General features: G+C 46.9%; 1 protein-coding gene across 1 annotated transcript in view; it reads right to left on the bottom strand.

Moving 5' to 3' along the window:
* Window positions 1-23,815, bottom strand: part of DDX55 (DEAD-box helicase 55) — a 38,108-nt gene extending 14,293 nt beyond the window's left edge. Inside the window, exons 1-9 of the mRNA XM_038763741.1 lie at window positions 23,696-23,815; window positions 19,355-19,405; window positions 19,148-19,234; window positions 18,854-18,945; window positions 18,711-18,773; window positions 16,202-16,351; window positions 12,796-12,985; window positions 5,733-5,815; window positions 3,668-3,799 (exon numbers count right to left, since the gene is read on the bottom strand). Of these exons, the coding sequence (XP_038619669.1) occupies window positions 3,668-3,799; window positions 5,733-5,815; window positions 12,796-12,985; window positions 16,202-16,351; window positions 18,711-18,773; window positions 18,854-18,945; window positions 19,148-19,234; window positions 19,355-19,405; window positions 23,696-23,815 (968 nt within the window). The remainder of the gene's footprint in view (window positions 1-3,667; window positions 3,800-5,732; window positions 5,816-12,795; window positions 12,986-16,201; window positions 16,352-18,710; window positions 18,774-18,853; window positions 18,946-19,147; window positions 19,235-19,354; window positions 19,406-23,695) is intronic.
* Between the last annotated feature and the right edge of the window lie 295 nt (window positions 23,816-24,110).

The following is a 24,110-nucleotide window of genomic DNA, read 5'->3' as shown; positions in this document are numbered from 1 at the left end:
TAAGTGCTGACTGTGTAAATCACTGTTGCAAGCGCTGGGGAGGTTACAAGGTGATCAGGTTGTCCCACCGCGGGCTCACAGTCTTCATCCCCATTTTACAGATGAGGGAACTGAGGCCCAGAGAGGTTAAATGACCCACCCAAAGTCACACAGCTGACAACCAGCGGAGCCGGGATTTGAACCCATGACCGCTGACTCCAAGCACTGTTCTAAGCGCCGGGGAGGTTACAAGGTGATCAGGTTGTCCCACGCGGGGGCTCACGGTCAATCCCCATTTTCCAGATGAGGTCACTGAGGCACAGAGAAGTGAAGTGACTTGCCCGAAGTCACACAGCTGACAACTGGCGGAGCCAGGATTTGAACCCGTGGCCACTGACTCCAAAGCCCCTCTTTCCACCGAGCCACGCTGCTTCTCTAGGTAGTCAATGTCTCTATATGTTGCCAACTTGTACTTCCCAAGCGCTTAGTACAGTGCTCGGCACACAGTAAGCGCTCAATAAATACGATTGATTGATTACTTCACAGAAAATGACTACACAAACTGGCCTCTTCAAATTCCACCCTACAGTATTTCTTCTCTGAATAATAAATACATTTCTGCAGACCTAACTTCCGAGGAACGCGGGCGATTTACCACCCGGAATTGCTCCAATAAGCATCCAGCCAGCCCTGAAAAAATGGGGGAAGAGAGGCAGTCTTAAAGGTGACCTTAAAACTGAAAATTAACAAAACTGCAGTGCTGTTTCCGGCAGCTTATTTGAACGCGGGTGTTTTACCCCTCGGAATTGCTCCAATAAGCATCCAGCCAGCCCTGAAAAAATGGGGGAAGCGAGGCAGTCTTAAAGGTGATCTTAAAACTGAAAATTAACAAAATTGCAGTGCTGTTTCTGGCACCTTATTTGAACGCGGGTGTTTTACCCCTCGGAATTGCTCCAATAAGCATTCAGCCAGCCCTGAAAAAATGGGGGAAGCGAGGCAGTCTTAAAGGTGACCTTAAAACTGAAAATTAATAAAATTGCAGTGCTGTTTCCGGCAGCTTATTTGAATGCGGGTGATTTACCACTCGGAATTGCTCCAATAAGCATTCAGCCAGCCCTGAAAGAATGGGGGAAGAGAGGCAGTCTTAAAACTGAAAATTAACAAAATTGCAGTGCTGCTTCTGGCGGCTTATTTAAAAAAAAAAAAAACACACAAAACTGCTGGTCATCCTTTGAATGTTGTTAAAAATCTGGTTGCATCGTTTCCCCCACAATTCCAACACTTACAAAAAACGCCCAATGCGCTAAAGTGAGAGAAATGCGATTTGCTTGTCCATTGGGCTCTGCCATAGAGTGTGTTTTCACTAGGTGCCTCGGCGCGACCGTTAGCGAATTAGGGAATGTCCATCCGACGACCTGACGCCGTTTGGATGCAGCCCGCTGCAGAATCAGAAGAAAGCTTGTGACTGTTTGCAGGTGCACCGTGTTGCAACTGGGGAGCAGTGAATTCTGTTTATATTAATGCCCGTTTACTCGTTTTGATGTGTACATATATCTGTAATTCTGTGTGTTTATATCGATGCCTGTTTACATGTTTTGATGTCTGTCTCCCCCCTTCTGGACCGTGAGCCCGTTGTGGGCAGGGACTGCCTCTCTCTGTTTCCGAATTGTACTTGCCAAGCGCTTAGTACAGTGCTCTGCACACAGTAAGCGCTCAATAAATACGATTGAGTGAATTCTGTTTATTTCTATTAATGCCTGTGTACTCGTTTTGATGTGTACGTATATCTGTAATTCTGTTTGTTTATATCGATGCCTGTTTACGTATTTTGTTGCCTGTCTCCCCCCCTCCTAGACCGTGAGCCCGTTGTGGGCAGGGATTGCCTCTCTCTGTTTCCGAATTGTACTTGCCAAGCGCTTAGTCCAGTGCTCTGCACACAGTAGGCGCTCAATAAATACGATTGAGTGAATTCTGTTTATTTCTATTAATGCCTGTGTACTCGTTTTGATGTGTACGTATATCTGTAATTCTGTTTGTTTATATCGATGATGATGATGATGGCATTTATTAAGCGCTTACTATGTGCAAAGCACTGTTCTAACCGCTGGGGAGGTTACAAGGTGATCAGGTTGTCCCACGGGGGGCTCACAGTCTTAATCCCCATTTTACAGATGAGGTAACTGAAGCACAGAGAAGTTAAGTGACTTGCCCAAGGTCACACAGCAGACATGTGGTGGAGCAGGGATTCGAACCCATGACCTCTGGCTCCAAAGTCCAGGCTCTTTCCACTGAGCCACGCTGCTATTGATGCCTGTTTATGTATTTTGTTGTCTGTCTCCCCCCTTCTAGACGGTGAGCCCGTTGTGGGCAGGGATTGCCTCTCTCTGTTTCCAAATTGTACTTGCCAAGCGCTTAGTACGGTGCTCTGCACACAGTAGGCGCTCAATAAATACGACTGAGTGAATTCTATTTATTTCTATTAATGCCTGTGTACTCGTTTTGATGTGTACATATATCTGTAATTCTGTTTGTTTATATCGATGCTGTTGATGCCTGTTTACGTATTTTGTTATCTGTCTCCCCCCTTCTAGACGGTGAGCCCGTTGTGGGCAGGGATTGCCTCTCTCTGTTTCCGAATCGTACTTGCCAAGTGCTTAGTACGGTGCTCTGCACACAGTAAGCGCTCAATAAATACGACTGAGTGAATTCTATTTATTTCTATTAATGCCTGTGTACTCGTTTTGATGTGTACATAGATCTGTAATTCTGTTTGCTTATATCGATGCCTGTTTACATGTTTTGATGTCTGTCTCCCCCCTTCTAGACAGTGAGCCCGTTGTGGGCAGGGATTGCCTCTGTTTCCGAATTGTGCTTGCCAAGCGCTTAGTACAGTGCTCTGCACACAGTAAGCACTCAATAAATACAATTGAGTGACTGTAGCGTAGGCTTTCTTTAAACCTATGGCTCTGCAGGAACGTCACCCCCGTGTAGAAGGCGTCTCTCTCCCCTCTCCCGCCCCCCACCCCGCCGTATGGGTTTTCATGGCCAGTGACGGTTGTAGGGGCTTCACTGTTCGGCCTGAGTAGCCCGAAAACTGCTCTTCGATGAGGGCTTTGGTCTCCACAGCGTTCTGATTGTCTTATTTATTCAATCGTATTTACTGAGCGCTTACTGTGCGCAGAGCACCGGACTAAAAGCGCTTGGGAAGTCCAAGTTGGCAACATATAGAGGCGGTCCCTACCCAACAGTGGGCTCACAGTATTGGGCGCCTCGGGATGGTTTCCCGGGCAGATGGCCAAACACAAACTGAGCGAGACGGCTCAACAAAAGTATTCATTCGTTCAATCGTATTTATTGAGCGCTCACTGTGTGCACAGCATTGTACTACGCTCAACAAAAGGCTTCTACGTATTCATTCAATCGTATTTATTGAGCGCTTGCTGTGTGCAGAGCACTGTACTAAGCGCTTAGGAAGTCCAAGTTGGCAACATATAGAGACAGTCCCTACCCAACAGTGGGCTCACAGTCTAAAAGGGGGAGACAGGGAACAAAACCAAACATACTAACAAAATAAACAGAATAGATATGTACAAGTAAAATAGAGTAATACGTACAAACATATATACATATATATATATATATATATATATATATACATACATATATACAACATTCGGAGCGGACCTACCTCGGCAACTGGCGAAACTCCATGAATATCTTGTTGCGTTTGTGCTTCATCTTCCCGTGAATACACATGATTTTTGCATTCTTAACAAAGGACTCCAGAGCTTTCCCATAAAATTCCACACAGGCACAGGTGCTGTGGAGAGCAACAACCCAAACGTTAAGCCAAGATGGTCTCCTGGACCCTTCTGAGGAAATCTGAAAGGATTAAAAGGCATTTTGCTGAAATTTACGGCACTTGGATTAAAAAGCTTAAGGCGCTTAAGGAGATATCCTAGGGGAGGAAAAAATTGAGAGAGTTCTTCCTAAAAATGAGGAGGGGAGTTACTTGTAGGTATCAGAAACAGCAGCCTGCAGACTATGGGAGAAGCAGCGTGGCTCAGTGGAAAGAGCCCGGGCTTTGGAGCCAGAGGTCATGGGTTCAAATCCCGGCTCCGCCAATTGTCAGCTGTGTGACTTTGGGCAAGTCGCTTCACTTCTCTGGGCCTCAGTTACCTCATCTGTAAAATGGGGATTAAAAGACTGTGAGCCACCCGTGGGGCAACCTGTAACCTCCCCAGCACTTAGAACAGTGCTTTGCACATAGTAAGCACTTAATAAATGCCATTATTATTATTATTATTATTATTATTGGAGTGCCTGCTTCTTGGAATCAACTGTCTCCCCCCTTCTAGACCGTGAGCCCGTTGTGGGCAGGGATTGCCTCTCTCTGTTTCCGAATTGTACTTGCCGAGCGCTTAGTACAGTGCTCTGCACACAGTAAGCGCTCAATAAATACAACTGAGTGAATTCTATTTATTTCTATTAATGCCTGTGTACTCGTTTTGATGTGTACATAGATCTGTAATTCTGTTTTGTTTATATCGATGCTATTGATGCCTGTTTACGTATTTTGTTGTCTGTCTCCCCCCTTCCAGACCGTGAGCCCATTGTGGGCAGGGATTGCCTCTCTCTGTTTCCGAATTGGACTTGCCAAGCGCTTAGTACAGTGCTCTGCACACAGTAAGCGCTCAATAAATACGACTGAGTGAGTGAACTGGCCGAATTATGCACTTGAAAAGTCTCCTTTGAACGAATTATAAAACCAGGCCAGTCCGCCTGGGAAAGGTCCTCAACAGGTCATCCGATACGGCTGAATCCATTTTCCTCCAGAATCCAGTTGGGACCAACATCGCCTGCCCTCCCCAGCACCGACCGGATGATCAAATGGCCACTGGATTTTCTTTTATTCACTAAGCATTGTCATTCTACACCAAAATAGCCACGGCACGGCCCCCCTCGGCTAAGTACCTGAATTTTGTTGGCAGGATGAAAGGTACTTAAGGAAGTTACTACTTAAATTCGAAAAGCCTAACTGCAGGTGTTCCTGGGCCAGCAGCCCATCAATCAATGGTATTTATGGAGCACATACTATAATAATAATAATAATAATAATGGCATTGATTAAGCGCTTACTACGTGCAAAGCACTGTTCTAAGCGCTGGGGAGGTTACAAGGTGCAGAGCACTGTACTAAGCACGTGGGAGAGGACAATGCAATAGAATCGGTAGGCTCGTCCCCTGCGTACCGGGAGTTTAAGTCCAGAGTCTAGCACCTTTCACCAACATAATGAACGCATGACTCTTTTCAAGACAAACTTCCCCGCCACGCACAGAATTGACAGCTATGTCCCACACAGAGATAGAGGTATTTATTGGGCATTCGGCACCCAATCAATCAATCGTATTTATTGAGCGCTTACTGTGTGCAGAGCACTGGACTAAGCGCTTGGGAAGTACAAGTTGGCAACATATAGAGACGGTCCCTACCCAACAGTGGGCTCACAGTCTAAAAGGGGGAGACAGAGAACAAAACCAAACATACTAACAAAATAAAATAAATAGAATAGATATGTACAAGTAAAATAGAGTAATAAATATGTACAAACATATATACAGGTGCTGTGGGGAAGGGAAGGAGGTAAGATGGGGGGATGGAGAGGGGGACGAGGGATTTTTTTTTTTTTTGCTAAGGCGGCGTTAGCTCCGTCTTGCGGGGAGGGAGAGAGGGGACGATGCAGAAGAATTTACCTAAAGAACACGAGATGTTTCTCCTGCTTACGGTTTCGAAGAAAGTGCACCAGTTGATTGAATTTCTCATCTGCCTTGCAGATCTGGAAAACCAAAGAAGCACGAGGGGGGGGAAAAAAATCACACATAAACAGGTGGCATGCTTAGAAACACGTGCTGGATACGTTTTTCAGAGTCGGCGTACTATTCTTGGGGGATTGATTCCCTTATTGCAATAAGGGATTTTTATGGGTTGGAAGGAATTCGCTGGTTTTCCGTTTCCTCACGGGGTAACGAGGACTCGACCTACCAGTCGCACCGGAATCGTCCCAGACAAGACAGCTTGACACCTGCCCGTGTCACATGGAGAGGTACGAGAGAGAGGGGAAAGGACGTTAATGCCGGTTTACTGGTTTTGATGTGTACATATATCTGTAATTCTGTTTGTTTATATCTATGCCTGTTTACGTGTTTTGCTGTCTGTCTCCCCCCTTCTAGACCGTGAGCCCGTTGTGGGCAAGGATTGCCTCTCTCTGTTTCCGAATTGTACTTGCCAAGCGCTTAGTACGGTGCTCTGCACACAGTAAGGGCTCAATAAATACGATTGAGGGAGGGCAGCCGAGTGGGTTGAATGGGGACTCTGAGCCATCTCCCCATCTCTTCTGGGGCCCTGACCCTCGGGGGGCTCGCGGCTGGACTAGGCGCCGTTCAGACACATTTCCGGTCTCTCACAGGCAATAGGATGGCTGATGTTCGCTTTCAGAAACTCTAGACCTATGCGCAGGGATTTAGGATGGCCAACACTGGCAATAGCCAGAATAAGAATCATCATCATCATCACCATCAATCGTATTTATTGAGCGCTTACTATGTGCAGAGCACTGTACTAAGCGCTTGGGAAGTACAAATTGGCAACATATAGAGACGGTCCCTACCCAACAGTGGGCTCACAGTCTAAAAGGGGGAGACAGAGAACAAAACCAAACATAATAACAAAATAAAATAAATAGAATAGATATGTACAAATAAAATAAATAAATAAATAAATAAATAGAGTAATAAATATGTACAAACATATACACATATATACAGGTGCTGTGGGGAAGGGAAGGAGGTAAGAACTCTACTATTTCCCCAATCTATTTTAAAGTCTGTCCCCTACTCCCCATCCCTTTTTTAACGGTATCCGTTAAGTGCTCACTATGCGACAGGCACTTTACTAAGCGCTGGTGCCCCTCCTCCCCCTCCCCATCCCCCCCGCCTTACCTCCTTCCCCGCCCCACAGCACCTGTATATATGTATATATGTTTGTACCTATTTATTACTCTATTTATTTATTTTACTTGTACATATCTATTCTACTTATTTTATTTTGTTATTACGTTTGGTTTTGTTGTCTGTCTCCCTCTTCTAGACTGTGAGCCCGCTGTTAGGTAGGGACCGTCTCTATAGGTTGCCAACTTGTACTTCCCAAGCGCTTAGAACAGTGCTCTGCACACAGTAAGCGCTCAATAAATACGACTGATTGATTGATTGACTGACTGATAGACCTATGCATAGGGATTTAGGATGGCCAACACTGGGAATAGCCAGAATAAGAATCGGTCAACTCTACTATTTCCCCAATCCTTAATCTATTTTAAAGTCTGTCCCCTACTCCCCATCCCTTTTTTAATGGTATCCATTAAGTGCTTACTATGCGCCAGGCACTTTACTAAGCGCTGGTGCCCCTCCTCTCCCTCCCCATCCCCCCAGCCTTACCTCCTTCCCCTCCCCACAGCACCTGTATATATATATATATGTACATATATATATGTTTGTACATATTTATTACTCTATTTTACTCATACATATTAATTCTATTTATTTTATTTTGTTACTATGTTTGGTTTTGTTGTCTGTCTCCCCCTTCTAGACTGTGAGCCCGTTGCTGGGTAGGGACCGTCTCTATCTGTTGCCAACTTGTACTTCCCAAGCGCTGAGTCCAGTGCTCTGCACACAGTAAGTGCTCAATAAATACGATTGATTGAATGAATGAACACAGTGGCTTGGTCAATATCCATTCATTCATTCAATCGTGTTTATTGAGCGCTTACTGTGTGCACAGCTCTGTACTAAGCACTTTAGAGAGTTCTTCCCTCTTCAGGTCTGACAGACCTCCACTCCTTCCATCTTCAAAGCCCTCCTACAATCCTATCTCTTTCACGTGGCCTTCCCGGACTGATCTCCCCTCCTTGATTTCTCTCCCTTCTGGGTTATATCAATCAATCAATCAATCAATCAATCAATCGTATTTATTGAGCGCTTACTGTGTGCAGAGCACTGTACTAAGCACTTGGGAAGTACAAGTTAGCAACATATAGAGACAGTCCCTACCCAACAGTGGGCTCACAGTCTAAAAGTTATGTTACCAGCGCTTAGAACAGTGCTTTGCACATAATAAGCGCTTAATAAATACCATTATTATTATTATGCTTTAATTCTATTTGTTCTGACGATTTTGACACCTGTCTCCATGTTTTGTTTTGTTGCCCGACTCCCCCTTCTAGACCGTGAGCCTGTTACTGGGTAGGGACCGTCTCTATATGTCGCCGACCTGTACTTCCCAAGCGCTTAGTCCAGTGCTCTGCACACAGTAAGCGCTCAATACGACTGAATGGATGAATGAACCTAGGAACTTGAGTCCATCCTAAGCCCTCAGATGCTCACCCCCCTAACCCCACCTCCACAGCCTTTATTCAGTCATATTTACTGAGTGCTTACTGTGTGCAGAGCACTGTACTAAGCGCGTGGAAAGTATCATAAAGAGGGACAATCCTGGCCCACAACGGGCAGACAGTCTTCATTCCCCCTCCCTCCGCCCGTTACTTTAATGTCTGTCGTCCCTGCTGGATTCTAAGTTTCTTCAAGGCAGGGATTGTGTCTATTTACTCTTTCAATCAATCAATCAATCGTATTTATTGAGCGCTTACTGTGTGCAGAGCACTGTACTAAGCACTTGGGAAGTACAAGTTGGCAACATATACAGTCCCTACCCAACAGTGGGCTTTCGAGGGTTTCGCACAGGGCTCTGCACACCGTAAGCACTCAATACCACTGATATTGACCGAAGCTTCGACAGGCGCCCTTAGTACTGAATTCTAGCGTCTCGGGTCAAGACTTACATTTGGTTGGACTTAATGATGATAATTGTAGTGCTTGTTAAGCGCTTACTATGTGCCAGTCACTGTACTAAGCACTGGGGTGGATACAAGCAGGGTTGGATTGGACACAGTCCCTGTCCCATATGGGGCGCGCAGTCTCAATCCCCATTTTACAGATCAGTTAACCGAGGCCCAGAGAAGTAAAGCGACTTGCCCAAGGGCACACAGCAGACACGTGGCGGAGCCAGGATTAGAATATGGGTGTCGATGAGCACAGCAGTGCTTAAGTGTTTCACAAGTGTTGGGAGTGGCAGGGTGGGGTGGGTGGGAGCGAGAGATCAGTCAGGGCAGGCTTCCTGGAGGAGATGGGATTTGATGAGAAGCAGCGTGGCTCAGTGGAAAGGGCCCGGGCTTTGGAGTCAGAGGTCATGGGTTCGAATCCCGGCTCCAACACATGCCTGCTGTGTGACCTTGGGCAAGTCACTTAACTTCTCGGAGCCTCAGTTCCCTCATCTGTAAAATGGGGGTGATGACTGTGAGCCCCCCGCGGGACAACCTGATCACCTTGTATCCCCCCCCCAGCGCTTAGAACAGTGCTTTGCACATAGTAAGCGCTTAACAAATGCCATCAAAAAAAAAAAAAGGACTTTGAAGTGGGGAGAGCAGTGGTCTGTCAGATGTGAAGGGGAGAAATTCCAGCCAGAAGGGAGAGGTGGGCGAGAGGGGAGGGAAGGCGAGAGATGGGTGAAATCAATCAATCAATCGATTGATCACTGTACTAAGCGCTTGGGAAGTCCAAGTTGGCAACATATAGAGACGGTCCCTACCCAACAGCGGGCTCACAGTCTAGAAAATGAGGCACGGTGAGCACGCTGATTTGAGAGGAGTGAAGCAGGGGAGCTGGGGGGAGCGCCGTGAGGATACGTGGGGAGACAAAAACTCACTGAGTGCCTTAATATCAACGGTCAGGCGTTCCCGTTTGATGTGGAGAGGAATGTGAGCCCACTGTTGGGTAGGGACCGTCTCTATATGTTGCCAACTTGTACTTCCCAAGCGCTTAGTACAGTGCTCTGCACACAGTAAGCGCTCAATAGGTACGATTGATTGATTGACACTGGGGAAAGCACAACAGAATTAACAGACAAGTTTACGATCTTGGGGGGGCGGAGGGGTCGACACTACCATAAATAACAGGCGGGGAAGTAAAGTCCAGAAGCACTCAATAAATACGATTGATTGATTGATTGATTGATTGGGCGACTTTTAGAGGTTTCGGAGGAGTGGAGAGATGATAATAATAATAATAATAATAATGGCATTTATTAAGCGCTTACCATGTGCAAAGCACTGTTCTAAGCACTGGGGAGATTACAAGGTGATCAGGTTGTCCCACATGGGGCTCACAGTCTTCATCTCCATTTTACAGATGAGGGAACTGAGGCCCAGAGAAGTGAAGTGGCTTGCCCAAAGTCACTCAGCTGACACTTGGCAGAGCCGGGACTTGAACCCATGACCTCTGACTCCAAAGCCCGGGCTCTTTCCACTGAGCCACGCTGCTTCTCTACAGAAGACCTCTGTTTTAGAAATATGTCGAGACAATAATACTAATAATGGTATTTGTTAAGCGCTTACTATGTGCAAAGCACTGTTCTAAGCGCTGGGGGGGATACAAGGTGATCAGGTTGTCCCACGGGGGGCTCACATCCTTAATCCCCATTCTACAGATGAGGGAACTGAGGCTCAGAGAATCAATCAATCAATCGTATTTATTGAGCACTTACTGTGTGCAGAGCACTGTACTAAGCGCTTGGGAAGTACAAGTTGGCAAGAGAAGTTAAGTGACTTGCCCAAGGTCACACAGCAGGCATGTGACAGAGGCAGGATTAGAACCCATGACTTCTGGCCCCAAGCCCGTGCTCTTTCCACTGAGCCACACCGCTTCTAAAATGGGGATGGAGACTGTGAGCCCCATGTGGGCCGGGGACTGCGTCCAACCTGGTTTCTTGTATCCACCCCAGTGCTTAGTACAGTGCCTGGCACATAGTAAGCGCTTAACAAATACCACAATCAGGCTATTGATGCCTGTTTACTTGCTTTGTTTTATTTTGCTGTCTGTCTCCCCCCTTCTAGACTGTGAGCCCGTTGTTGGGTAGGGATTGTCTCTATTTGTTGCCAAATTGTACTTTCCAAGCGCTCAGTACAGTGCTCTGCACACAGTAAGCGCTCAATACATATGACTGAAAGAATGAATGAATGATTATTGGAGCACCCAGCACAAATCTGGCTACACACTGAGGGGTCAGTCACAAGAAGGAAACATTTGAGGAAAGGATCGGCCTCTGTCTAGAACTGTAACACGCTCGGTTCTTCCGGAAAATGGATGAAACGGATATTTGGCATTACGCCTTTAATTTTCTAGAGAAGCAGTGGAAAGAGCCCGGGCTCTGGAGTCAGAGGTCCCGGGTTCAAATCCCGGCTCCGCCAACTGTCAGCTGTGTGACTTTGGGCAAGTCACTTCCCTTCTCTGGGCCTCATCTGTCAAATGGGGATGAAGACTGTGAGCCCCCCGACCGTGGGACAACCTGATCACCTTGTAACCTCTCCAGCGCTTAGAACAGGGCTTTGCACATAGTAAGCGCTTAATAAATGCCATCATTAGTATTATTAGAGGCCATCATCATTATCATCAATCGTATTTATTGAGCGCTTACTGTATGCAGAGCACTGTACTAAGCGCTTGGGAAGTACAAGTTGGCAACATATAGAGACAGTCCCTACCCAACAGCGGGCTCACAGTCTAAAAGGGGGAGGCAGAGAACAAAACAAAACATACTAACAAAATAAAATAAATAGAATAGATATGTACAAGTAAAATAAATAAATAGAGTAATAAATATGTACAAACATATATACACATATACAGGTGCTGTGGGGAGGGGAAGGAGGTAAGATGGGGGGGATGGAGAGGGGGACGAGGGGGAGAGGAAGGAAGGGGCTCAGTGTGGGAAGGCCTCCTGGAGGAGGTGAGCTCTCAGTAGGGCCTTGAAGGGAGGAAGAGAGCTAGCTTGGCGGATGGGCAGAGGGAGGCCATTCCAGGCCAGCGAGTCGGCCTCTAATGAACTTGTTGTCCACTAGAGGACTTGACGTGACTGACTCCATTTTGTGTATGCTGACAGTAACCCTCCACTTTGTACAGGCCGAGAGAACCAACTCCTTTTTTTGTATTTTATGCAAGGCTCAGCAACAGATGTCTTCAAGGCCAGTAACACCTATCTACGCAAGGCCCTAGGGCAGATAACAACAACCTGCACAAGGCAGTGAGAACAGAGAATAATGAGAATTTATAGCATCCTGTCGGTCCCAATTGGATTCCTGAAATTCCCAATTGCCCCACTCCCATGTTGCTGTAACTCAATAAAAGACACAGTGAGCATGGGATCGGGGCTGCTTGTCACTCGTCCCTCTCCCGGGAGGGGAATGGGCAGGTAGCCACTTTCCTTCTTTCCTGCTCTATCTGAACTCATGTCTCCGAGTCCTTTTTCCTGTCTGCGTCACCACCCTGGGTACAAGAACCCTGCGGCCGATTTACACCGATTAACCTATTTTGCACCCTACTTGTCGGTAACAGAACTTAACTGTTCTGGATCGTTATTTACTGAGCGCTTTCTGGGTGCAGGGCATCATCAATCGTATTTATTGAGCGCTTACTGTGTGCAGAGCACTGTAGGCATCATCAATCGCATTTATTGAGTGCTTACTGTGTGCAGAGCACCATACTAAGCGCTTGGGAAGTACAAGTTGGCAACATATAGAGACAGTCCCTACCCAACAGTGGGCTCTCAGTCTAAAAGTGCTTGGACTAAGAGTTACAGGGTCGTTTGGGGGAAAAAGGAGAGACCGACGAGCCTCCTGAGGCCCCCGTCCAAGTGGCTCCCTCTCACCATATAGTAGTTCTCAAGGCGAGAAGGTGTTTTCTGGGTGCTGCTCGCCGCCACCCCCTTCTCCTTCACCGAGATCCGGACGGGGTTTCGAAGGCCGGCCCTCACCAGGTTCTCCACTTCTTGCGTCTGAGTAGCTGAGAAGAGGCCAGTTCTCCTCTGCTTCGGCAGATATTCCAGAATGGTGTTTATACTGAAAACAAATCATAAGGAGGGCAGGGGGAGAGAGGTTTCCTTTCGTGAAACATCACAACCGATATCAATCAATCAATCAATCAATCGTATTTACGTGTGCCCGATATGCCCGATACGTGTTGGGCATTTGTGGCCCAAGCTTGACAGAAAAGAAAGATTCTGCTGGAGGCGAATCAGGAGAGGAAGAATTTAGATCAACGTCGAAGGAACAATTGAGGACCTCAAAAAATCCATGTTTGTCTCTACATACTGGAGGCGAATCAAGACAGGAAGAATTTAGATCAACGTCAAAGGAACAACTGAGGACCTCAAAAAATCCATGTTTGTCTCTACATACTGGAGGCGAATCAAGACAGGAAGAATTTAGATCAACGTCGAAGGAACAATTGAGGACCTCAAAAAATCCATGTTTGTCTCTACATACTGGAGGCGAATCAAGAGAGGAAGAATTTAGATCAACGTTGAAGGAACAATTGAGGACCTCAAAAAATCCACGTTTGTCTCTACATGTTACAATGTAAACTCCTTGTGGGCGGGGGTCGTTTGGTTATTCAAAACTTCCCAAGCGCCTCGTACAATGCGCCACGGCAAGTGGGTGCTGAATAAATTCATTCATTCGTTCGTTCAATCGTTTTTATTGAGCGCTTACTGTGTGCAGAGCACTGGACTAAGCGCTTGGGAAGGACAAGTTGATAACATATAGAGACTGTCCCTACCCAATAGCGGGCTCACAGTCTAGAAGGGGGAGACAGACAACAAAACACCACATATTAACAAAATAAAATAAATAGAATAGTAAATATGTACAAGTAAAATAAAACTAAAAATATTTGAAAATATTTAATGCACACAATCCCGCAGACTTAAACCCTAACCTTGATATTATCCATAATTCCTCCCTCTCTTTCAACTCCCACACTGTCAGGTGTATTTCCTCCACATCATTCCCTGGATCTGCCCTTTCCTGTCCATCCAGCCACCACCTGATCCAGGTACTTGTCTTATCCCTGCTTAATTACTGCATCTTCCTCCTAAAGTGGGATCCCTGCCTCCTGTCTCTTCCTCTCTGCAGTCCATACTTCACTCTGTTGCCTGAGTTACTCTTCTCTGGGCCTCAGTTGCCTCATCTGTAAAATGGGGATGAAGACTGTGAGCCCTCCGTGGGACAACCTGATCACCTGGTAACCTCCCCAGCGCTTAGAACAGTGCTTTTCACATAGTAAGCGCTTAATAAATGCCATCATTATTATTATTATTATTATCTGTGTTCCAAACTGCCTCCAGTTGGTAACTTTGCTTTGTAATTATCTTTGGCAGCTTGGATGGGGAAAGCTTGCCGCTTCTTCATGGTCTGCAGATGTAGCTTTATATTGACCATTTTTACCTTCTCCTGCCTATACCTCATTTTACATTTCTCAAATGTATTGCTGTCTATAAAAGTACACACACACACACACACACACACACACACACACACACACACACACACACGAGAAGCAGCGTGGCTCAGTGGAAAAGAGCACGGGTTTTAGAGTCAGAGGTCATGGGTTCAAATCCCTGCTCTGCCAGTTGTCAGCTGTGTGACTTTGGGAAAGTCACTTCACTTCTCTGTGCCTCAGTTACCTCATCTGGAAGATGGGGATTAAGACTGTGAGCCCCATGCGGGACAACCTGATCACCTTGTCACCTCCTCAGCGCTTAGAACAGTGCTTTGCACATAGTAAGCACTTAATAAATGCCATTATTATTATTATTATTATTATTATTATTATTATTATTTTCTAAAGCATCATTCCACATATGCCTCCTCACTCGTCAAAACAGTCCAGTGGCTATCCATTACTCTCTGCATCACGCATAAATTCCTATCCATTCCCTTTAAGGCAGTCCATCAGATCTCTCCCTGATTCATTCTATTCTACTAGACTCCAGCTCCCAATAAATACTACTTACTCTTACTGAAGAGCTTTTTTAATGGTATTTGTTCATCGATCCATCAATCCATGGCATCTATTGAGCACTTACCATGTGCAGAGCACCGAACTAAATGCTTGAAAGTACAACAGAACTAGTGGATACTATTCCTGTCCATAACAATCTTACAGTCTAGGGGCGGGGGAGACAGGCGTTAATATAGTTTAAAATACATAATTTAAAGATATACACATAAGTGCTTCGAGGTTAAGGGTTAAGCTCTTACCCCGCATCAAACACTGTTCTAAGCAATGGGGTAAAATAGGAGTTACTTTGGGCCCAGTCCCTGTCCCCCATGGGGCTCACAGTCTAAGCAGGAGAGAGAAATGGTACTTAACCCCCATCGCTCAGTTGAGGAAACTGAGGCAGAAAGAAGCTAGCTGACTTGCCCCAAGTCACACAGCACAGCAGGCAGTTGGCAGATATGGGATTAGAACCCAGGTCCGAGGGGGAGTAGGGCACTGACTGATGGATCGATTAACAAATACCATTAAAAAAAACTCTTCAGGAAGAGTAAGTAGCATTTATTCAGCACCCGCTTGCCGTGGTGCATTGTAGGAGCCGCTTGGGAAGTTTTGAATAAAAAAATGACCCCTGCCCACCAGGAGTTTACATTGTAACATGTAGAGACAAACATGGATTTTTTCATGGATTTCAGCGCTTAGAACAGTGCCTTGCACATAGTAAGCGCTTAATAAATGCTAAATGCTATCATTATGGTTTTTTTGAGGTCCTAAATTATTCCTTCAACGTTGATCTAAATTCTTCCTGTCTTGTTTCTTCCCCGTCTGCCCCCTCGACCGGGCCCAGAGGGCCGGGGGAGACTGGAATCTCTGCTGAGCTCCGGGGCTCTCGGGGCTCTCTCTGGGTCTCCCCCCACAACCCTCCCATTTCTCCAATTCTCTCCTGAATCCCTCCCACCACTTATTTTCATATCCCTTATTAATGTCCGCCTCCTCCTCTAGACCGCAAGCTCTGTTGGGGGCCGGGAATATGTCTGTTTATTGTTATATTGGACTCTCCCAAGCGCTTAGGACAGTGCTCTGCACACAGTAAGCGCTCAATATGAATGAATGACTGAATGAATGAATGAATGACTCCCAGGCGGGTGCTCTTTCCACTAGGCCACGCTGCATCTTACGCTGCCGCCTGCAACTCTATAAAGACTTCAGTACAGAAGTGCAAAAGATTCAGAGGAGACTCCATCATCTGCCCACCAGGACCCAGGAAGTCAAAATACCTGGCTTCGAATCCCATGTCCAGAAGTCGGTCAGCTTCATCCAGCACTAGGACATCGAGGGACTTCACGCAGCTTGCCAAATCCAGGCCTTCCGCCTTCCGTCTAAACATGTCCTCCAATCTCCCTGGTGTGGCCACTATGATGTTCCCACTTTGGAAAGGAAATTAAGGAGCGCGGCTTTTTGGGGTATCTCATTGTCGACGATGACAGCGGCACTTCCCAAAAATTGCATGTCCCCCCACCCGCCGACGATCTCCCCGGGCCCTGTCCCTTGGGGATCTCCAGTTAAAGGCCTCGAGGAGAGGCAGCCTGGGACCATGAGTTGTTTCCTTCCTGCAGAGCAATCAATCAATCGATCGTATTTATTGAGCGCTTACTGTGTGCAGAGCACTGTACTAAGCGCTTGGGAAGTCCAAGTTGGCAACATATAGAGACAGTCCCTATCCAACAGTGGGCTCACAGTCTAGGAGAGACCAGAGCAGAGACCAGCACTGAACTGCCGGTCCGGTATTAATGCTATCGGCAACTCGGAGCGTGTTCTTTCTGCAACTGCTCTGACCGCTATTGCTTTCTGGAGAGGATTTTTGGTGGCGGGGCGGGGGGGCGTGAGCTAGAGTTATAGCGCGAGCGAGCATGTCTTTCCAGGGGTGAGTGAACGGAAGAATGAATCGCTTAGGGCTTAGTATAAGCGCTTAGTACAGTGCTCTGCACATAGTAAGCGCTCAATAAATACGATTGATGATGATGATGATGATCAGGTCAGACGGGGTCTAAGTCTGACCACGAGGGAGACCAGGTATTAAATCCCCATTTAAAGATGATGACGCTGAGGCACAGAGAAGTGAAGTGATTTGCCCGAGGTCACACAGCAGGCAACTGGCAGAGCTGGGATTAGAACTCAGGAAGTTCAATTCCCAATCAATCAATCGTATTTATTGAGCACTTACTGTGTGCAGAGCACTGTACTAAGCACTTCTGGGCTCTTTCCATTAGACCACGCCGGAATACTGGGAGTCTGTATATATGCTTGTACATATTTATTACTCTATTTATTTATTTATCTTACTCATACATATCTATTCTATTCATTTTATTTTGTTAGTATGTTTGGTTTTGTTCTCTGTCTCCCTCTTCTAGACTGTGAGCCCGCTGTTGGGTAGGGACTGTCTCTATGTGTTGCCGACTCGTACTTCCCAAGCACTTAGTACAGTGCTCTGCACACAGTAAGCGCTCAATAAATACGATTGATTGATTGATTGATCGAATCTGAGGAAGGGCCCACTTCAGGTGAGCGTCCTGGAGTAGTTTCTAAGAAAGGGTAAAAACCCCTGCTCTTGCCCAGGAAATATTACACAGCAAACTGTAACAGTTTAGGCCTAGGATTTGGACAGCATCACAACGGCGAATCGATCCATCAGTGGTATTTATTGAGTGTTTACTGTTCCCAGAGCACCGTTAAGCACTTACTATGCGCCAGACACGGTTCTAAGTGCCGGCGTAGATATGAGTTTAGTGTGGACAGTGCTTTGCACGTAGTACGCGCTTAACAAATACCACCAATATTATTATTACTATTTGGACACAGTCCCTGTCCCTCATGGAGCTCACAGTCTAAGTAGGAGGGAGAAGAGGTACAATACAACAGAGTTGGCAGACACATTCCCTGCCCAGACTGAGCTCAGAGTTTAGAGGGGGAGGCGGACTTTAATATAAATAATTCTCAGATATCTACATAAGTGCTGTGGGGCTGAGGGAGGGGTGAATGGCAAAACAGTCATTACCGTACCCAAAACAAGCACTCTCTACTCCTTATTATCGCCTGGCAACCTCATGAGATAATAATAATAATGATGGTATTTGTTAAACGCTCACTATGTGCCAAGCACTGTTCTAAGCTCAGGGGAGGATACAAGGTGATCAGGTTGTCCCATGTGGGGCTCACAGTCTTCACCCCCATTTTACAGATGAGGGAACTGAGGCAGAGAGAAGTTAAGTGACTTGCCCAAAGTCACACAGCCGACAATTGGCAGAGCGGGGATTCAAACCCGTGACCTCGGACTCCAAAGCCCGGGTTCTTCCCACCGAGCCAGGCTGCTTCATCATCATCATCATCAATCGTATTTATTGAGCACTTACTGTGTGCAGAGCACTGTACTAAGCGCTTGGGAAGTACAAGTTGGCAACATATAGAGACAGTCCCTAACGAACAGTGGGCTCACAGTCTAATAGGGGGGAGACAAAACCAAACATACTAACAAAATAAAATAAATAGAATAGATATGTACAAGTAAAATAAATAGAGTAATAAATATGTACAAACATATATACATGTGCTGTGGGGAAGGGAAGGAGGTAAGATGGGGGGATGGAGACGGGGACGAGGGGGAGAGGAAGGAAGGGGCTCAGTCTGGGAAGGCCTCCTGGAGGAGGTGAGCTCCCAGCAGGGCCTTGCTTCATACTTTCAGTGCGACAACAAAAGGCAAAGAAGACACAAACAGCCCAAGCTTACCCTTGTTCTTTGAACTTTTCCACATCTTCTGAGGGGTTCCTACCCCCAATTAAAAGAATCTGGCTAAAAAGAGAAAGAAGGGTCAAGCCCCGAACCGGTCGGACGGAGCTAAAATCCTCGTAGACGCTTCTGTATTAACTTACCTAAACTGGGGAAAGTATTTGGAAAAATGCAGCAACACCTCATCGATCTGGATAGCAAGCTCTCTGGTGGGTGTGATGATTATGGCTCCGACCTACACGCGGGCGAAGGGAGAGAATCAGCCGGGCAGAAGGCCGACGAAACCGAATTCACCTGGGGGACAAACGCTTCTCACACATCCACGTGAACAGGGACCTTGGTGATCCACAAAGAAACGACATTTCCATGCCATTTTCCCTGCAGCACAACAAACAGCACGCTTGGTTAAAAAAGAAAAAAGATGCTGTCGTTTTTACCTGTTTTTTTCTTAACTTCTCTTCCCGTCTCAAAAGAATCTGCAGGATGGGAATGACGAAAGCCAGGGTTTTGCCACTGCCTGTGACCTAAATAAGAGGGGGGAGATGTGGGGAGGTTCATTTATTTTTTTGAAAAAGGTCATGTCTCAGTTATCACCACCAAAAATGCTTTTCTACAAAAAGGCATTAAATTTCGGGCACACTCACCGCTTCTGCAGCGACGTCTTTGTTGTTCATAAACAGGGGGATGGTGGCCGACTACAGGAAAAAAATTAAGAGAGCGTTGTTGGAATTATCACGTTAATAATTTTGCACAACAATAACAAGAGAAGACGGTCTAACGTTCGGAAGCGAACTCCACCGCCGGGCTGCCGCCTTTCTTTTCGGGAAAAAAATGATTTCACGAGAAGCAGCACGGCGGAGTCAGAAGCAGTTTGGCACGGCACGGGGCCCGGCAGTCGGAAGGACCGGGATTTTAATCCCGGCTCCGCCGCTCGTCTGCTGTGACACCTTGGGCAAGTCGCTTAACATCCCCAGGCCTCAGTCCCCTCACCTGCAAAATGGAGATAATAATAATAATGGCATTTATTAATTCTCTCCCTAGCGCTTAGGGCGGCGCAAAGCAGCGTGGCTCAGTGGAAAGAGCCCGGGCTTTGGAGTCAGAGGTCATGGGTTCAAATCCCGGCTCCGACAACTCTCAGCTGGGTGACTTTGGGCAAGTCACCTAACTCCTCTGTGCCTCAGGTACCTCATCTGTAAAATGGGGATGAAAACTGTCAGCCCCCCGGGGGACAACCTGATCACCTTGTAACCTCCCCAGCGCTTAGAACAGTGTTTTGCACATAGTAAGTGCTTAACAAATACCATCGTTATTATTATTATCATCTTTTAGACTGTGAGCCCACTGTTGGGTAGGGACTGTCTCTATATGTTGCCAATTTTGTACTTCCCAAGCGCTTAGTACAGTGCTCTGCACATAGTAAGCGCTCAATAAATACGATTGATGATGATGATGATGAAGCTCTTACTATGTGCAAAGTACTGTTCTAAGCGCTGGGGAGGTGACAAGGTGATCAGGTTGTCCCACAGGGGGGCTCACGGTCTTCATCCCCATTTTCCAGATGAGGGAACTGAGGCCCAGAGAAGTGAAGTGACTTGCCCAAAGTCACACAGCTGACAGTTGGCGGAGCCGGGATTTGAACCCATGACCTCTGACTCCAATGCCCGGGCTCTTCTCCACTGAGCCACGCTGCTTCTCGAGATGAAGACTTTGAGCCCCACGTGGGACGGGGACTGTGTCCAATCTACCCCAACGCCTGGAACTGTGCCTGGCACATAATGAGCGCTTAAATACCATTAAAAAAAAAAAAGAAATGTTTTCTTTCCTTTCCAGCACACCAAACACCTTCCCCTGATCGCAAACAAGTCCGAGGGGGTGTAGATGCCCATTGCCACAGGAGACTTTTAGACTGTTAGACTGTGAGCCCACTGTTGGGTACGGACTGTCTCTATAAGTTGCCAACTTGTACTTCCCAAGCGCTTAGTACAGTGCTCTGCATATAGTAAGCGCTCAATAAATACGATTGATGATGATGATGATGAGACTTGACTCTCTCCCGTCGGCTCTTGGCAAATCCACCCGGGGGGCTGCCCCACATAATAATAATGGCATTTATTGAGCGCTTACTACGTGCAAAGCACTGTTCTAAGCGCTGGAGGGATACAAGGTGATCAGGCTGTCCCACGTGGGGCTCATGGTCTTAATCCTCATTTTACAGATGAGGGAACTGAGGCTCAGAGAAGTTAAGTGACTTGCCCAAGGCCACACAGCAGACAGGTGGCAGAGCTTGTATCTACCCCAGGGCTTAGAACAGTGCTTGGCATAGTAAGCGCTTAACAAATACCAACATTATTATTAGGCTCTGCACAGCAGAACTTCCAATGCGCACAGTGCGTTGTCTACAAAGAGGGCTGGGTTCCTCCATCATCATCATCATCAATCGCATTTATTGAGCGCTTACTATGTGCAGAGCACTGTACTAAGCGCTTGGGAAATACAAATTGGCAACATATAGAGACAGTCCCTACCCAACAGTGGGCTCACATCTAACACTAGACTGCGAGCCCGCTGTTGGGTAGGGGCCGTCTCTAGATGTTGCCAACTTGGACTTCCCAAGCGCTTAGTCCAGTGCTCTGCACACAGTAAGCGCTCAATAAATACGATTGAATGAATGAACACACTTCTCCCCAGGCCCTGTACAGCAGAACCTCCACTGCGCACGTTGCGTTGTCTACAAAGAGGGCTGGGTTCCTCCATCTAATACTAGACTGCGAGCCCGCTGTTGGGTAGGGACCGTCTCTCTATGTTGCCAACTTGGACTTCCCAAGCGTTCAGTACAGTGCTCTGCACACAGTAAGCGCTCAATAAATACGATTGATTGATTGACTGCCGAGCCTGGGCTCTTCCCGAGAAGCAGCGTGGCTCAGTGGAAAGAGCCCAGGCTTGGGAGTCAGAGGTCATGGGTTCAAATCCCGGCCCCGCCGCTTGTCAGCTGGGTGACTTTGGGAGAGTCACTTTGCTTCTCTGGGCCTCAGTTCCCTCATCTGGAAAATGGGGATAAAGTCTGTGAGCCCCATGTGGGACAACTTGATCACCCTGTATCTACCCCAGCGCTTAGAACAGTGCTGGGCACATAGTAAGCACTTAATACATGCCACTATTATTATTATTTACCCCAGCGCTTAGAACAGTGCTTGGCACATAGTAAGCACTTAATATATGCCATTATTATTATTATTATTATTATCTACCCCAGCGCTTAGAACAGTGCTTGACACATAGTAAGCGCTTAATAAATGCCGTTTGTACATATTTATTACTCTATTTATTTACTTTACTTGTACATATTTACTATTCTATTTACTTTATTTTAATACGTTTGGTTTTGTTGTCTGTCTCCCCCTTCTAGACTGTGAGCCCGCCGTCGGGTAGGGACCGTCTCTAGATGTTGCCAACGTGTACTTCCCAAGCGCTTAGTGCAGTGCTCTGCACACAGTAAGCGCTCAATAAATACGACTGAGTGAATGAATGAAGAGAAGCAGCAGCGTGGCTCAGTGGAAAGAGCCCGGGCTTTGGAGTCCGCGGTCATGGGTTCAAATTCCGACTCCGGAATTTTGTTAGTATGCTTGGTTTTGTCGTCTGTCTCTCCCTTCTAGACTGTGAGCCCGCTGTTGGGTAGGGGCCGTCTCTAGATGTCGCCAACTTGTACTTCCCAAGCGCTTAGCGCAGTGCTCTGCACACAGTGAGCGCTCAATCAATACGACTGATGGTGATGATGATGATGACTCCGCCACTTGGTAGCTGTGTGACTTTGGGCTTCTAGCCTGTGAGCCCAAAGTTGGGTAGGGACCGTCTCTGGATGTTGCCAAATTGCACTTCCCAAGCGCTTAGTCCAGTGCTCGGCACACAGGAGGCGCTCAATAAATACGGTTGATTATTGTTATTAATAATAACAATTGTTATTAATTCAATCAATCGATCACTCCATCGTATTTATTGAGCGCTTACTATGTGCAGAGCACTGGACTAAGCGCTCGGGAAGTACAAATTGGCATCACATAATCAATCAATCAATCAATCGTATTTATTGAGTGCTTACTATGTGCAGAGCACTGTACTAAGCGCTTGGGAAGCACAAATTGGCATCACATAGAGACAGTCCCTACCCAACAGTGGGCTCACAGTCTAAAAGGGGGAGACAGAGAACAGAACCAAACATACCAACAAAATAAAATAAGTAGGATAGAAATGTACAAGTAAAATAAATAAACAAATAGATAAACAGAGTAATAAATATGTACAACCATATATCCATATATACAGGTGCTGTGGGGAAGGGAAGGAGGTAAGACGGGGGGATGGAGAGGGGGACGAGGGGGAGAGGAAAGAAGGGGCTCATAATGTTATGTCACATAGAGACATAACATTAATAATAACATTATTGTTAATTAGCGTTCATTGTTAATTATTAATAGTAACATTCTTGTTAACTATTGTTAATTGTTAAATATTAATAATAACATTATTGTTAACTATGGTTAATTGTTAAATATTAATAATAACATTAATAATAACATTCTTGTTAACTATGGTTAATTGTTAAATATTAATAATAACATTAATAATAACATTATTGTTAACTATGGTTAATTGCTAATTACTAATAATAACAATGACAATGTTGGCATCTGTTAAGCGCTTACTGTGTGCCAAGCACTGCTCTAAGCGCTGGGGGGGGGGGGGCTACAAAGTGATGAGGTTGTCCCACGTGGGGCTCACAGTCTTCATCCCCATTTTCCAGATGAGGGAACTGAGGCTCAGAGAAGCGACAGGGTCGCACGGCAGACGTTTGGGGGAGGCGGGATTCGAACCCACGACCCCTGACTCCCAAGCCCGGGCTCTTTCCGCTGAGCCGCCCGCTGAGGCAGGCCGCTGCTAAGGGGGGATTCGAACCCAGGACCCGAGCCGGCGGTTTTCCCTGTTCGGACCTGCACGGGGGTCATGCGGGTGAAGCGCAGGGCCCTCAGCGCCGCCAGGACCCGCGGGTGCAGCGCCGTGGGCAGCGTCTCCCAGGCGCCCTCCATGGCGCCCTCCATGGCGCCCTCCATGGCGCCCCCCATGGCGCCCTCCATGGCGCCCCCCATGGCGCCCTCCATGGCGCCCCCCATGGCGCCCTCCATGGCGCCCCACCACTTCCGCTTCCGCCGCCGCCACTTCCGCTTCCGCCGCCGCCACCTCCGCCCCCGCCGCCGGAAGTGCGCACGCGCCCCCATCCCCCCGGAAACCGCGCCCCGCCCCCAACCGGGGCCCGCCACTCCTCGTTCCCTCACGCGTTCGGCTGTGTTTCTGGAGAGCCTGCTCTCATCCGTTCAGTCGTATTTATTGAGAATAAATACGAGAATG

This window comes from Tachyglossus aculeatus, chromosome 21 (assembly GCF_015852505.1).
Source record: "Tachyglossus aculeatus isolate mTacAcu1 chromosome 21, mTacAcu1.pri, whole genome shotgun sequence".
Taxonomy (NCBI): domain Eukaryota; kingdom Metazoa; phylum Chordata; class Mammalia; order Monotremata; family Tachyglossidae; genus Tachyglossus; species Tachyglossus aculeatus.
This window is presented reverse-complemented; position numbering and strand designations above follow the sequence as displayed.